Source organism: Pholcus phalangioides, unplaced genomic scaffold, assembly GCF_987345545.1.
Source record: "Pholcus phalangioides strain wild (caught in Gottingen) unplaced genomic scaffold, Ppha-v1.0 ptg000016l_1, whole genome shotgun sequence".
NCBI classification, from domain to species: Eukaryota; Metazoa; Arthropoda; class Arachnida; order Araneae; family Pholcidae; genus Pholcus; species Pholcus phalangioides.
The window spans coordinates 12,454,109-12,470,224 of NW_028301609.1; the positions used below are offsets into that span (position 1 = coordinate 12,454,109).

At 38.8% G+C, this 16,116-nt stretch overlaps 1 protein-coding gene across 1 annotated transcript; it reads right to left on the reverse strand.

The window, feature by feature from the left end:
• Nucleotides 1–656: 656 nt before the first annotated feature.
• LOC149075069 (putative methyltransferase DDB_G0268948) lies at nucleotides 657–11,268 on the reverse strand. Its single transcript, XM_089245621.1, has 7 exons — nucleotides 11,099–11,268; nucleotides 9,267–9,388; nucleotides 8,346–8,509; nucleotides 7,331–7,547; nucleotides 5,940–6,037; nucleotides 5,668–5,805; nucleotides 657–865 (listed from the first exon to the last, which is right to left on the reverse strand). The coding sequence occupies exons 2-7, from the start codon at nucleotides 9,375–9,377 to the stop codon at nucleotides 766–768; spliced, it is 828 nt and encodes a 275-aa protein (XP_089101747.1). The 5' UTR covers nucleotides 9,378–9,388; nucleotides 11,099–11,268; the 3' UTR covers nucleotides 657–765.
• Between the last annotated feature and the right edge of the window lie 4,848 nt (nucleotides 11,269–16,116).

Sequence of the window (16,116 nt, forward strand, 5' to 3'; positions counted from 1 at the left end):
TACTAAAATAAAAGAAATCTCATAGACCGAGAAAGTAAGTAAAAACGAGGCAGTTCACCTCTTTATTATGAACGCCATCAGGATACGATAAAAGTTGGCAATTCCCAGCGATGAAGTTGATATTTCATTATAATTATAAACAATTATCACATTTTCTCCTACATTATTATTTCCACAAAAAAAAGGATAAATGAAGACGAAAAATAACGGTACAATCCATAGCCGCCGCCCCCCCCCCACCACATCCTTGAGCAGGCCCCTTCGCTGAAATTTTTAGCGGACCCCCCCAAACCAGACTTTTCACAGGGATACACGATATCTGTATCTATAATGAATTTATAGCATGAAAAAATAAAAATTATAGCAATTGTCCCGGGCCCCAAGGGTTGGAGAACTGTCAGCCATGGCCCTCACAAGGGGGGAGGGGTCTGACAGGGCTCCAGCCCTGGGTGCCCGGGACGATTCTCATTATTTTTTCACGCCATAAATTCACTATAAAGGGGTCCCCCCCAAAGGTCCCATCCTAGGGGCCCTGCTCCAGGATGTGAGGACCATGCTGTCGACCCCACGCTTGGGGACTGGGGACCATGGATCATCCACACTGAAATTTCCAAACGAAAAGATATAACTTCTCAAATAAATAAATTACACTGAGATCAAGAAAATAACCGTGGTATTTATACTTTCAATAAATTTCTCTACAATTTTTTACAAGCGGATGCCGACCACCAACAACAGCATTGAGTTGAAATTCACAAAATTTTGTTATTTGCTTTCTTTCCTGCACAGAACCAGGGTGAAATCCCTGCATAGTTTCAATGGCGATGATTCAGTTTCAGGTGTCAGTCCCAGCAATTTTGAGAGCCTTCGGAGAATTAATTACAATGGATTTAAAAAGATTAACCGGGAAGTTTCAAAACACTGAATGTACAGGGTGTCCTCTAAATTCGTAAACAGTTTAAAAATTCATTAAAAAATTGAAGGAATTGGTATATTTGAATACGGTTTGCGAAAAAAGGTTATTCCCATGAAGTAGGACTTGTTTATAAACAAGAAAAAAACGAGTTCAAATTTTTGTCGACAGAAGGCGTTGCACGTTAAGTCCAACCAAAGGCTTGAACATGAAACTTTCAAACCCGGGCCAGAACGAAAAAATTTTGGTGGGGGTAGCCATTTTAGGTGGGAACAAAGAACACCGTTGTAAAATTACTGAATTTTAAAATTTTTTGAGAGGTGGGTAAAAATTCTAGTTACGGCCCTGCAGAAACTTTCAAAAAGCTTCAGCCGACGATTCGTGGCTGAGGTAAAAAGATTTTACCAATAGTGCTTTATCCACCAATGTCAGCATCACAATGAAGACTTTATGTAAGCGCCAGTAACAGGAAAATTCAGAAATTAGCTGTTAATCGTACACCCTGCATTTGATAGGACTCTGATTTGCGTATTTCCAGTGAATTTGCTATCGACAAAAAATTTTAACCAATTTTTTTCCTTCTAAACACTCTTCTCCCCCCCCCCCCTCCCGTGGGAATAATTTTTCCGTAAACCGCATTCGAACATACCACAATTCCTTCAATTTTTATGAATTTCTAAACTAGTAATGGATTTACGGAACACCCTGCACTTTGAATGAACAAAATTATGCTAAGGTGAAGAACAAGTGGTTAAGCAAGCTAACCACAACCATGGCTCACGCGCGCGTTGTAAGTTTCCCGATATCAGTAAGTTGAAGCTTAAACATCTTGTTTAATTGATATACAGGGTGTTTCAAAAAGAATCACCCGATTTGAAATGCGTATATTACGAAAAATATTGAACACACACATAGACACTTAAGATTAACTTTATATTACATGGCTAACCATAAACTTTTTTTACAGACCAAATTAAAGGTGCTCAATATGTTCACCTTGGGATGTACGGCATATGTCTATATGCGTTAGTCAAATTCGTCCCAAACTTTTGCGAGCATGTTTGCATCCATTGCTGATGTTATGCGTATCTTCAGTTCGGCTAATGTAGCTGGAAGGGGAGGCACATAAACGTAGTCTTTTATAAACCATCAACAGGAAGAAATCGCATACTGAATCGTCAGGTCCCGTACGGCCGAACCATCGTTTAGGAATGCGATTGTTCAAAAATTCTCGAACGTACAAGCTCCAGTGTGGTGGTACCCCGTCCTGCTGGAAAATGAGCTGAGCTGAGCTGAATTAAGATTTGTTTGCCAGTTCCATGTCACTATTTTTGATGGACATTCTACTGGTCTTATCCGCGGACCACTAAGGGGGTGGCCTATATTAGCTGGAAAATGAAGTCATCCGAATCCGTTTTTAACTGTGGAAAAAGGTCAGTTTTCAAGCATTTCTTTTTCAAGCGGCTGAAGGAAGAGCGCCGCTACCTGTTGACAACTGCGCGAAACTTGAGATCTCCCTCTTTCTGCCTATACATTATTCGATCAAAACGGATTAAAAGCTGAATAGATATGATCTTTAAAAAAAATCTGTTGATTCTCTTTTGAAACACCCCGTATATTTTTCACTTCTATTACTGTGAGTGCAGGGACTGGTGCAACCGCACCTGCCGCACACTCGCAAAGCGCCAAGCGCAAATTGAGCCGCGTGCAGCGTTCGCGACACGACGTAGAGCAGCACTGTTTTGCGGAAACGGAAATCAGAAGGACAGCGCAAATTGAGACACGAGGTCTCAAGCGCGTGTACGCGCGCACTCGTTGGCGCTGCTGTTGAGCCGCAGATTTTCGTGTCCCGCGTGCACGATTTTTCGTATTTGGTAGGGGTTTTTTAAAAATTAAACCGTCATTTTGATAGAGTTTACATTTCTTATGAAAAATGTTGTTTAATATCAATATATAGCACCTTTTTTAATGTATAATACCCGAAGCATTTCTACATTTACAGAAAAAAAAAAAAAGATTATACGAAAGAACAATTTTAGCATATTTATTGTGCCGAAAATAAGAAATTGCTGTCTCAAAAGTTTAGAGAAAATTCATGTTCACAAATATTACAGATGTTTAATAGCTAATAGACTTTTAATTTTTTTTCTAACAACCTCAAACATACATTATCTTCCATGTGGATCTAGTTAAATTCTGCAGGGTTCCAACATCGAAAATGTACCCATGCTTCCTCGATAGAGTTCTTCGAGTCATCAACAGTCGAATACTGTATCTCATTTGCAAACACTTTCATCGTAAGTACGCCCCCTACATTCTTAATAGGATTTCAAGTGAGGACTACTCATGGATGGCCAGTCTAAAACCGGCACGTTTTCGCGATTAAAGCACCAACTTACTGCCTGTTGAAAACTTCCGTCTGGAACATGTAAGTTCCATTTTTTTGCAACACTAAATACGATACCAATCTGTCTGCAGAAAACATTATTTCGTGCCTATTTCAGTCTCTCTTCTTCACCCTCTCTTTGGTGCTTCCTTGTGACAGGCAGTTTCTTAACCTCTTTTAAGAATCGAACACAAGGTTCTCTGATCTGTCTATGAACTATATCTGTTGAAATTTCAACTCCAGGAACTATCATAATTTTACGCAAGGTCATTTTTTTCGTTGAAGCCGCCAATTTGTTCCAACGGTTTTGTTTTCGCGTAAACTTGTACCGCGTTGCCTACCACAACCAGCGCCGTCTTAAGGAACGGGACCACCCGGGCACGGCCCGGGAGCCTCACAAAAATGGGATCTGGTTGAGATTTTGGAAAATTTTCCTGGTAGGGCCTCAGAAAAATCATTTGGAGCGGGAGCCCATGATGCCCTTAAGAAGGCCCTGACCACAACCAGTTTTTGACTTTTGTGGCACACATTGGGTCAATACACGTGAGACACTTCATTTCGACTTGCTCAACGGAATATCAATGCTTTTCAGCTTTTTTTTTTTTTTGCGCTTTCAAATGAAGTACTCGAAGGATTTCATCGTACAGAATTTGCGACGACTTCGGCAATTTATTTTTGAAAATTTTCTAAACTTTTGACAAGTAGTTTTCAAAATTTTTTAGTTTAAAAAATCCGAAACGTATTTTCCTCGATGATAACCGAAGATCAAAGTAGGTTTTTGCATTTAGATCACAAGCGAAGAAAAATGAAATCAAAATCTCAAACGGTATCCATTTCGCAGTTAAAAATCTATAGGGTCTAAACTTTTGAGACGAACTGTATGTACACCAAGGTTGTTCAAGCTTGTTGAGTGTGGGTCACTTCATTGGTTTCAAAACGTGTCGCGGGGGCACTTGAGTGATCTGGAGCAGCGCCACAGTTCACTTAAGTGATCTGGAGCAGCGCCACAGTTCACTTAAGTGATCTGGAGCAGCGCCACAGTTCACTTAAGTGATCTGTAAATGCCCCGCGGGTCACTTAAGTCATCCATAAAAATGTGCCACTTAGCTCATTTTTATAAAATTAGGTTTGAGGTCGTGGATCACATCAAATGAATAAGAGGACCAAATTTGACGCGCGAGCCACGAGTAGAGCTTGTATGATATACACTATATAGCCATAAATCAGTGGACAGTTTGAAGTTCTGATATTTTTTCGAATTTTTAGAAAACTAGTAGACAAAAAATCTTCTGTAGTTTCGGGGCATGTGAAAATAATGCTTGAATGCATTTTCATGAAAATAGCACGATGATACGTATAAATGTTTCCTTAAAAAATTCCGATTTTCATCTCATACTTTTTGCTTATAACGTGCAGGGTTTTGAACCAATTTTTACGAAACTTACAGAAAATTTGACTTTTTATGAGAGAGACTGTAAAGAAATTTAAAATGCAACAATTTAATATTCGATGAGGTAAGAGCATTTTAAGTAAATGATTTTTTAATCACGCATGCGCAGGAAATATCAACTTGAGTTTCTTATAATTTGGTTGCCAGATGTCAGTGCAACATAAAAATTACAGTCGAATGCCACGAAAATCCAAAAAAATGTCTATGATACAGTGAGCAGTAGTTTCAGTTACTTGCTGAAAGTAGCTGGATGACAAGGGATTTTCCACAAATCGATACGTCGAATATGTTTTCTGTCATTTAATTATACTCATTAGCACAATACTGGAAGATGGGGGGGGGGGGAGTTATTCTGGAAATAATCAAATGTCAGAAGATAATCGAAATACTTAGGGGAATATCCCTTATTACCTAGCTACTTTCAGCAAGTAACTGAAATTATTTCTCACTGTATCACCGATATATTTTTGAATTTTCACGGCATTCGACTGGAATTATATTATTAATTTATAAGTTGCACTATATATCTGGCAACCAACTCACGAAAAAAAAAAAAAGTTTATATTCCCTGCACATGCGTAACTAAAAATCATTTACTTATTAATGTTCATGCCTCATCACATCAAATACTGAATTTTTAATTTCTTTACAGTATGTCTCGTGTATGTTAAATTTTCTGCGAGTTTCGTAAAAATTTGTTGAAAACCCTGCATGTTATAATCAAAAACTATGCAGTGAAATTTGGAATTTTTATCTTCATGAATATACGTGCTATTTTCACAAAAATGCATGCAAGTACTAGAAATTTAAAAAAAAATTTCTTAATCCCAAAGTGTCTACTGACTCATAGCTGTAGAATATACAGTATTTTAAGTGTCAACGTCGTGTGGCATTCCACATCTTACAAGGAGCATTTACCTGTTTTTGAAGTTAAGGAGTAGCCTCGCAGCTTCATCTCCTCGTTCATTTTTGAACTTTTGGAAAGCGGATAATGTCTGCAGGTATCCCATGATATCCGATAAGGTCCCGTCAAAGATATCGTTTATCTCATACATCCTGCAATATTACAACCAAAACAAGACAATTTTTATAAGATTATAGCGAGTAACTTTAAAACTGCATTTTTGCAGCCGAGTATAATGCATCGGAGTAAGTTTTTAATAACCTGTGAGAAAAGCAATGCTTCATACCTTTTAACATCTTCGAAAGGAAATTCGAGATTTCTGTACAGATCGAAGGCTATTGCGGATTTTGGCGACCGATACGGCTGTAGATCTTTAAAATATAGCTGAAACGAAACGAGAAGAAATTAACGTATTGGCTAGAAAGTGCTGTTTAATTAAAAAAAATATTCATTAAAAATTATAATAACGATGAATTTTGCTTTATGTTGATAGTATTCTAATGAAAGAAGTGGAAATCATTACGTAACAAAAATGCATTGAAATGTAAAACTTACAAACGATACAAAAAAAGTGTTGATGATTGAATTCAGAGGAAAATAACCAGCCTCACGCATCAAACATTCAGGTTATTTCAGAAAGGACTCCCTAACTATGAACTGGCATAACTTGGAAACAGTGATAAATACATTCATTCAAACCGAGCACAACTCCGGTCTATCACCATAGGCAATTTACTGTCGATTGAGGTGTGTTGGAAGTGTGACTGTGCTCCCCCTCCCGAATACTCTGGCTCATCCAGTTCTCTTGGAACCTGAAACTCCTTGATAGGACCATGAAAACGATTATACACAAAGCATACAAATAAATAAACATATAAAAAATATACAAATACACATAGCTGTTTCCCGACATTTGGCCAGTCGCGGCCCAGCTTTCAAAGTTCAGTCGCCTCGCGACAGTTGCCTGTACGACGCATCTCTCGCCCTCTAGGGCCGGATTCACTCAAATAGGCCCTGTGCACTCGAGTGATTTTGGTGCGCCCCCCCCCCTACTTTTAACCTTAATGCATGGCTCGGACCTTTATGACAGTTTGATCTGTTTACAATTTTCGAGAGTATATTTGTAAATTGGTAAGCAGGTACTTTTTAGTGGTGGTGGTGGGGGGAGGAGGTTTGGTTTCAGAAAAATCGTTTCGCTCGAGACCTATGATGCCACGGCTGGGAAGTGCCGGAGAGGCCTCCTAACAATTTGATCTGGCTAAATTTTTGGGGAGTAAGCATGCAAATCGGTAGGCAGGTATTTATAGCCAGGTAGGCAGTGGGGTCTCAGAAAACTTTATAAAAATTCAGTAAAATCTGAGCATATACACGAGTTCTTGTTCACAATTAACTTAGTTTCTCTGCTTTTGTGTCACCTTTAGGACGGCAACTAGAAACGAAAATTTACTGTTACTTGGGGGGGGGGGGGAGAATATGTACTCATTTTGGCGCCTCCTCCCCGTAATTCATCATCACGGGCTAAACTCTTGTGTACGTCGTGTTTCAGGGGCTCTTAACCGTGTATAGTAAAATCTCTGCTTGTGAATGTGTGTAAATAGCGGTTCTAAATAAATCTGTGACGTCATTTCAAGGACTTATGTGAGAGACCTTATCCGGAACAATATCTATAACACAAACCTCTTTTATCAACTCCACAATCTGCTTATTTTTCTCTTCGTCGCTCACAACTGGCTTAAGCCATAAGTAGACGAATGTTGCAAGAACACCGCCGTCGACCAAAACTCTACGAGCCTCAGGAAAAAAGATGTCAAGATCGAACCAGTGAAGAGCAGAACTGGCTGTTATCAACTGCACGCTTTTATCTGGAAAGTCAAGTGTTTCAGCAACTTGGTGCCTATTGGAAAAAAAAAGAGAAAAACTTGTGTCATCGCAACTTTTCACAGCTAAAAACTCCAACTTCTTTCATAATGTGAAAAACATAACATGAACACTGGAAATTCGTTTTAAAATTAAAGAGAAACAAAAAAAAAATTATACTTTCGGGGAAGGACGAACGAACAATATTATCTATTTTTAGATTTTGAAAGTATTATCTGTAAAGAGAAATTTTTAATACAGTAGAATCCGGTTTAATACGACCGCGATAACAGAAAAGCCGGATAGGCCGGAGTTCTATAAATGCTTACTTCCTACTCCACCATACCATCAAAAACCACCATATCAATACCAAAAATCACTCCTATTCATATTTTGTGACCTCATATTTGGTCACAAAATATGGATAAGTACTTTATACATGAACGTAATGTACTCTAAACATAAATGTATACATAATGCGAATGTTTGTTATGTACTGTACATTTTAAAATTTATTACAGAAAAAAGCCCAAGAATATAGTTACGAAAATTATTTAAATAGTTCTTATTTATCATTTATTATGTCATTTTTCACCTGTAAATAGTCATTATCTTATGTAAAAACTAAAATTAACGCATTCTTCTGTGAATATCGCCAAATTGGCAACAAACTTCGTCAATTGGCTGTTATCAACTGCACGCTTTTATCTGGAAAGTAGAAATTTGGCGGAAGTTTCAATGATTTGGTGACGTCATGGAGCCAAGAGACTAAGCCGGATAGTAGGGAGGCAAATAGTCGAGATTCTACTGCATTTAATTAATAAGATTAACTTGCCTGTATTCCACGTTGCTTAGCTTCCTACTTTTCTGGGCTTCTTTTATTTGTTCTTCACTCACGTCAAGGCCGACGATTCTTTTGAAAAAAGGAGCGAATCTAACGGCACTCTGCCCTGATCCGCAGCCAACATCAACTGCAAAGGTGCGTTGATCATCGGGGATCTTAAAAAACAAACACGCACAAAAAATAAAATTATTTGAATCAATGACATGTCATACAGGTTCACAGTGAAACTACTCCCGATTCCATGGAGATGATAAAGATACACATTTAAATTTTGAGCGGATAATCAAGCCGCCCCCGTGATGATAATCAAATGTCGCCCCCGTTGCGACAGGTGCGGTCGTACCGGACCTCGAATTTTGGGAGGCTCTGCGTACTTACAGTAACAATAATAATTCCTTTAATAAATTCTGGAATTTAGCATTTTCATCCAGAAAGAAATAACTGGAACTTTCATCATTTTTTTAGAATTCGAAATTTCCATCAATTCTGGAATTATTTCTTTCATATATTCTGAATTTTCACCAGTTCTGTTCTAAAAGTACCTCTTCCATTTATCACGAATTTTCACGGGTGCCGGAATTTATCTCCGTCAGTTATTTTTCTTATTTTCACAATTCATAGATTACGACTTTTCATTAGTTCTCAGACAATTTCTTCCATTCAGTCCTGATTTTAATCGGTTTTGGAAATACAACCGAGTGGCCGCACAGGTCGCAAAACTAAAGAGCCACCCCTGCTACTAGGTCTAGCACCTATGACCACCCAGACCTGTCTACTTTCCCTGTGACTGCGGCACCGGAAACGTCAGTCGTCTAGGTTTGGCTAAACTGGTTTTTGCGATAATTCATAAAAAAGTCTAACGAATCGAAAACCAGAGTTTTTTGAATTGAAGGTTAATAAAAGAATTCTCACTTTCTGCCTAAGGTAGTTCAGTATAGTGTCCACCACTTCAGATGGAATATCCCTCCTGAACACGCTGTAAACTTTGCAATGATCTTTTCGTAAAAACTCCTTATTCTCCATCACACGTACGGCTGTAAGAGGGACAAAAAGAAATCAAGTACTACAGTCCGTCTAAAGTTTATAATGCACCTTAAGGAATTCCTTAAAAAAAACGCTAGAAAAATATGGCGAGTAAAATTAGTACCTTTTAATCGATAATACCCCCCGAAACATTTCTACATGTATGGAAAAAAAATTGCACGAAAGAACATTTTGAATATTTATGATATCGAAAATTGAAAAAAAAATACGTGTCTCAAAAGTTTTGGGAAAATTCAAATTTACAAAAATTACAGGCTTTTAATATTTAATAGTTAACTTTTCAATTTTTTCTAATAAGGGGCCGTTTAAGTATTAAGTCACACAAGTGCCAATTCGCATACTTGAAAAATCTGTAGTTTATCACGTGATGACATCGAAGGAAACGTCACAAATAAAAGGAAAAACCCAGGTTTTTTTTGTGGGGGGAGGGGGTTGCAAAGGGTGACCAAATATGACTCCTATTTTCTCGGGAAGCATTTTTTCGCAGTCCTGATTTTTCAGCAATAATTTCCTACTTAGCTTGGCATCATATTTGGCAACAATTATCAGTTTTTCGTACTTGAGAGATGTATATATCCTGAGATTTCCCATATTTTTCCTGAGGAAACGTGGTTAGCCCTAGAATCGCAAGGACTGAAAGGATATTTTCTTTAGGGATTTTCCATTCAAACGAAGAACAATTAGGACTTTTAGGGGATCTTTCCATGAACTTATAAAAATATCGGAAGAATTTGATTTCCGATCGGAAGATTTTGATAAGGCTGAAAAATCGAAAGCGTTTGCAGCTATGAAGTCAGCAGATTTTTAGCTTATTTAACCCTTCACCCATAGGCGGAGATAGACATGGGAGTCTTGGGGGAAGGGCCATGGCCATTATTTCTGGGAGAGGGGCAAGATGGTGATGTCAATTCATATATACATTAGGGGCCGTTCAAGTACTACGTCATCATTGATGGGGGAGGAGAGGGGGTTTCCGATTTGCTGACTTTTGATGAAAAGGGGGGGAGGGGGAGTTTGGATAATGCTTACGTCATCAACCACCCTTTATGAAAATATAAGTTAGGATTCAGAGGGGCAGAGCTGATGACGAAATTTTACTGACAAGGGGGGGGGGGGTCAAAAATGGCTAAAAATTTGCTTACGTAATACTGGAACGGCCCCTTAGACCAGTCGACTCAACCTTTGACGATGCCCCCCTTAACCCCGTATCTCCGCCCATGCCCCACCCTTGTCAGCACACACACAGAAGTCAGATGAACTCTAACCCCACCCCCACTTTTCAGCAAAATTTCGTGTGTCAGCCTTGCCCGCCCCCACCTCCTCTTAACGAATATCTGTGTCAGAGACGTACGCGAGGAGGGGGGGGGAGGACATAGGGGAGATTGTGACCCCCACCCCAGACGATCAAAAATTATTTTTTTTTAATGAAAAAATATTTAATAAAAATAATTAAAATTTCGGAAGAAAATACTTTTATGTGTTATTATAATCGATTTTAGTAAATATTTCAATGCCATTCGAAGGCTAACTCGAAATTTCTTTTTGAGAAATTCATTGCGACCCTTCCTCTAAGAGCCATAACCAAATGTGGCCTTCGGGGTTACCTGATGTGGCCCGTGACCACAAATTAAAAAAAAATTATCAATACAATTATTATTTTTCCTTTTTCAGATGATAATCACAGAGTTAATTATACTCACGCTCTTGTTCGCGAGAAACACGTGGCAGTCAAGTACCTGCTTTAATTTCAAATTACCAAGTTACATACATTACACTCCCTTCATGACAATCCGTAGTTGTAATCTCACAAACTGTGTTTTTTTAACTCTTTTCAGAGCAGCCAATCCTGGATGATATAAGAAAAGACAATGGGGAGAAAAAAGGATATATTTGATTGATAGATTTTTCTGACATATGAGCAAAGGCGTGGTCGGACCCGGTCACCAACCACTAAGCTTTCTTTTATGGGGATGCTGCTGCCATCTTCTGGGAGAAAAGCATAATATGAAGAACTCGTGGTTTTGGTTTCATATGAACGATTGAAGATAAACAGCACAAGCTAAATATTTTAATTTTTTTTCGAAAGTTTGCCGTTGAGTTTGCTGGGATAATCTTGAAAACATGGTCCAGAGTCGGCTCAAGCTTACCCAGTGCTGTCTTAACGCACGGGCCTACCCGAGAGCCCCCATCGTGCCCCCCCCCCAGACTTCCAAGTCTACTTCCGCCTATGGAAGAGGGCCTCACAAAAATGAGATAAAAAGCTTAAAAATTTTCTAGAATTTATCTGGTAGGGCCCATGCTGCTCTTAAGACGGCCCTGAGCTTACCTGCCGCCCTTTAAAGACTATCCTGACGAGTGACTGGCAAAGCCTTAGCCTAGCAGACCCTGGGATATACATTTATATATATATATAACTTATATATAAATCTGACTTTAAAAGCCACATTGAATTATTCACTATGTGACACGAACATGATCATACATCCCCTTTTTAAAGAAACTGTCTCGTATTTTGGATTCCGAATCATTTTACCACTTAATTACACCGCAAAACTTGATCCCCATTACAGCTCTTACTGATGACCCATCATTATTATGGCCCCTACTACCGGCAGCAGATCCCCTAGGCTGGGACCTTTTCCCGTGCCCGTCTAATTGAATAGTGAATTTATAGCGTGAAAAAAACCAAAAAAAAAAAAGAGAAAGAAAGACAAGAATTGTCCCTTGAGTGAAGTCGAGTCAGACCACGACCTCCTATATAACCTATCTAGGTTATCTAGGTGGTCGTGGTCAGACCGGGGCCTTCGTGATTTTTCCCTTCTTACCGGGCCTGGGGGTCTATTACGCTCATGTCGTTATGCTTACGTTTCAAACTTGTTTGCGGTGCATTGTGGGATAGATTTACGTCACCATCGTAAAAGGTTGATTTTTCTCACTGCGTTACTAGCGATTTTCGTTATCAACATCGCTACGGCAACCTTTCGCTAACGAGAACCGGAGACCACTCGTTATGTTCGCGTTACGGAAATAAACATCCACTCTAAATATATTTAGTGTGGTGTTGAATAGACCCGATGGCCGCTCGCGCGTACATTTTTCGATGGTCAGAGCAACGGAGACAAATTAGTTAGAATTGGATTTATTATTCATTCATTATTAATTTATCAAGTTGTTCATTATAATGAATAATAATTCTCTGAATTATGTTACTTAATTTAGTAACATGATTTAGAGACAGCATTATCGTTTAAAATGTTATCTGTACACATACTGATTGGAAAAAATTATTCATAGTGGTAAATCGTTATAAATTATTATACTCGGTACAAAAATAAATCACTCTACAAAACGTTTTTGTTTTTTTTTTCAAATCTTGCATGGAAATGCCTTTATTCTAATCTTAAACTCATCTCAATATAAGAATATTATTTAACTGGTAAATCTCTCTACCGCGATGTTTTCAAGACATTTTGAAATACGCTCAATATTTTTTTTACACCTCGTTCAAAATCGACGTCAATATATATTTAAACGTCTCCAGATTTTCCCCTTCTTAATTCGTTTAATAACATTGATATTTTGTGATATATATGAATTAAGTATTGCTACTTTCTGTGCAGTACACAGAAGTGTAATGCAGTAAACACCATTACACACGCACATTATACTCTGCGCACTAAAAGTACACTATAAAAAATCAAAGTAAATTTTATTAATCAACAAATAAATTTTTTCTAATCATTGAGTGCATTTTCTGATCGGAGTATAAAAAAGATGTCAACAACAGTGTAAATTTGGTGGCACTTCATTTTCATTTGTGAAACAAGGAAACCAATTCTCTAATTAATGATGTAAATAAAAGGTTACTTGTTCTTGATTTTGACTTAATATCAAGACGGTAGATAAATGTGTTAAAAACATGGTAATATATGATGATGATATTTTTGATAGTTGTTTTGGAAATTCATAATATCATTGAACTTCAATAGAAAATCATTTTTTAAACGTAATAATTTAGAAAATTTCCCTGCGCCAGTATCATGTGAGTGAATAGCCTACATTTTTCTCAAATATTTGATGAAAATAAAAATAATCCGGATGAATTAAAAAGAAAATGTAGCTAGTTCTCCAGCGCCGAACGAGAAGCCGAATTTTTCCTTCGAACTTATTTGACCGCTCCAGAAAAAAATACTGCGGATGAGGGAGGGAGGGGGGGGGGGGTAAATACACACTTCTCTCCTTCCCCCCCCCCCCCTCTTGAGACAGGAAACATTCTTATTTCTAGTATTATGGTTCCAGGCCCTGTCCGTTCAGTCAAGATTTCTCAAAATCTTCATTGTCAAAGAATGGTTCAAAACCGTTATGGCATGCGAGCTTTTACTATTGGAAATTTTTAAAAAGATTTTATTGTCTAACCAAAGTCTAAGTTGTCTCCCCCTTACAACCTTCCACCCGGGTGCGCCGCACCACTTGCCTCCTCGTTTAAGCCACCCCTAAAATGGCCCCCACATTTTGGAGCAGGGTTCCTATGCTGGTATTTTTTGCCTGCCCTTAGTCTGACTTTCACGTTCCTTTCTATAGTTAATTTATAGCGTGAAAAAGCAAAAAATGATGAAAATTGCCTTGGGTCCCAGGGCTGAGCCCTGCCAGTCCCAGCCTTGGGGGAAGGCCATGCTTGATAATAACGGCACACGCATAGGCACTCTTAGCAACATCACTTGCTTACAACAGGTGGCCCCTACTATATCAACGAAGAACAGCAATGTTTTCCAGTCAAAAGAAATTAAACTTACCGTAGTCTCACCAACGCCGCGCACATAGGAGGAAACCAAGATTTACGGGAATGCATAATAGAGATTAGCGACGGAAATAATTGTATTGTTTTGCTCTACATACAGGTGTACAAAATAATATGTACACCTGTGAAATGAGACAAAATCGTTATTAATAGGCTGTTGGCTCTTCTTTTTCATTAATCAAAGCTTGTATCCGTCGTGGGATTGGCAAATACAAGTCATGCACAACAGTCGCAGGGATACGTAGCCACTCCTACTACAAAAAGGCCACTAATTCAGAACGTGTCTTTAGAGGTGGACATTTTGGCCTCCAAAATACCCCACAAAGGTTCAATTATATTAAAATAACGGGACCGAGTGGTGTTGGAGTTCATCATTCCAGTCTCCGACAATTCCAGCAGTGTGAACGGGCGAATTATCTTCTTGGAACACAGGTCGAGAATCAGGGAACAAATATTGCACCATTGGATGAAGATGGTCGGCCAGAATACTGACATAAACCGCTGCATTAACCCGCCCATCCAGGACAACAAGTGGGTCGAGACCATGGCGAGACATCGCGACATCGGTGAATATCACTGATCCCCCCTCCATGCTTAACAGTAGGAAGGACACAATCAACGTCATAGGCTTGTGCTGGCGTTCCCCAAACGTAAACACGTCCGTTAGTCTGGAATAATGTGTACGACGATTCGTCTGACCAGATGACATTCTCCCATTGTTGTTGTTGTTGTTGTATCCAATTCTTATGTTCGTGACACCATGTTCGTCGTTTCAAGGCATTGCATGGTGTCACCAATGATTTTGGAATAGTCGCTCTATCTTGTATATTTGCTGCATGCAGTTCACGGCGGATAGTTTTTGTCGATACACCTTCCTGTAGATGTGTGTTCATCTCAGATGTTATCTGGGATGCTGTTGTCTTGTGCTTTCTGGCACAATCCGCTTCAAAACCCTTCAGTAGAAGTTAGTTGTGCGTTTCTGGGCCTAATTTCTAACCCTAATTTCTCTACTACTGTCACACCTCACTACTACTCTCCCATAGACGCTACTACGGCCCGGAAACGCACATATCATACACCGCGATAGTGTGAGAGGATACCAACTCTTCATTCTGTTAGTGTAGTCAACAAGCGTGACACTCACGGTTGCTTTTTTACTCGAGTAGAACAGCTGTCTGTGTTCGGTACTCTGACCACGTTTCTCTCTCGGTCTTTTTCATAATCCAGTTGATGCGATATAATGATTCTTATAAAAGCACAGAGAAGTTGACCAAAAAGTTTAGTTACTTTTCCAAACTTAGTATAGATTGTTACAATGTTTACGGTGAATCGTGTTTATTTCATCCTCTCATTGTTAGTCCGTTTAGGATACCAATTCCTCCTCCTTTCAGGTGTTCTTGGATGGAAGTGGTGTTCATTTTATGGGGATGGAGGACATGAACACAAAAAAAAAAAAAAAAAAAAAGATTTTTTTTTTTAAAGTCAGACTAGAGAGTGACAGAATTTTTGTAGGTATCAGAAAACAACGAACTGAAAAGACATCAGTCTGACGCAGTTGAAGAGATTGATAAACATTTTATCTCTTCAATTGTGTGGGGCTAATGAAATTTCCAAAAATCAACCAACAAAACATTCGAGAGACGACATAGCTTTTGGAAAGCTATGAAAAAAGTCTATCACTGCTACGACTAGACTGATGGGTGCACATTCTCGCCAGCTAGGTGGCACTCTTCCACACTAGAGGGTGGGAGTATAACTCAGGTTCCCTCGAGTGTTGTTTTTTTCAAAGGTGTTCATATTATTTTGTCCAAACCCTGTACACCACACATACTCGAAAAGCGAGACAAAAAAGACAAAGAGACCACTCAACAAGGTGCTCCACTTGAAAAAATATGTTTGTTTTCACTTCGATCTGCCGAT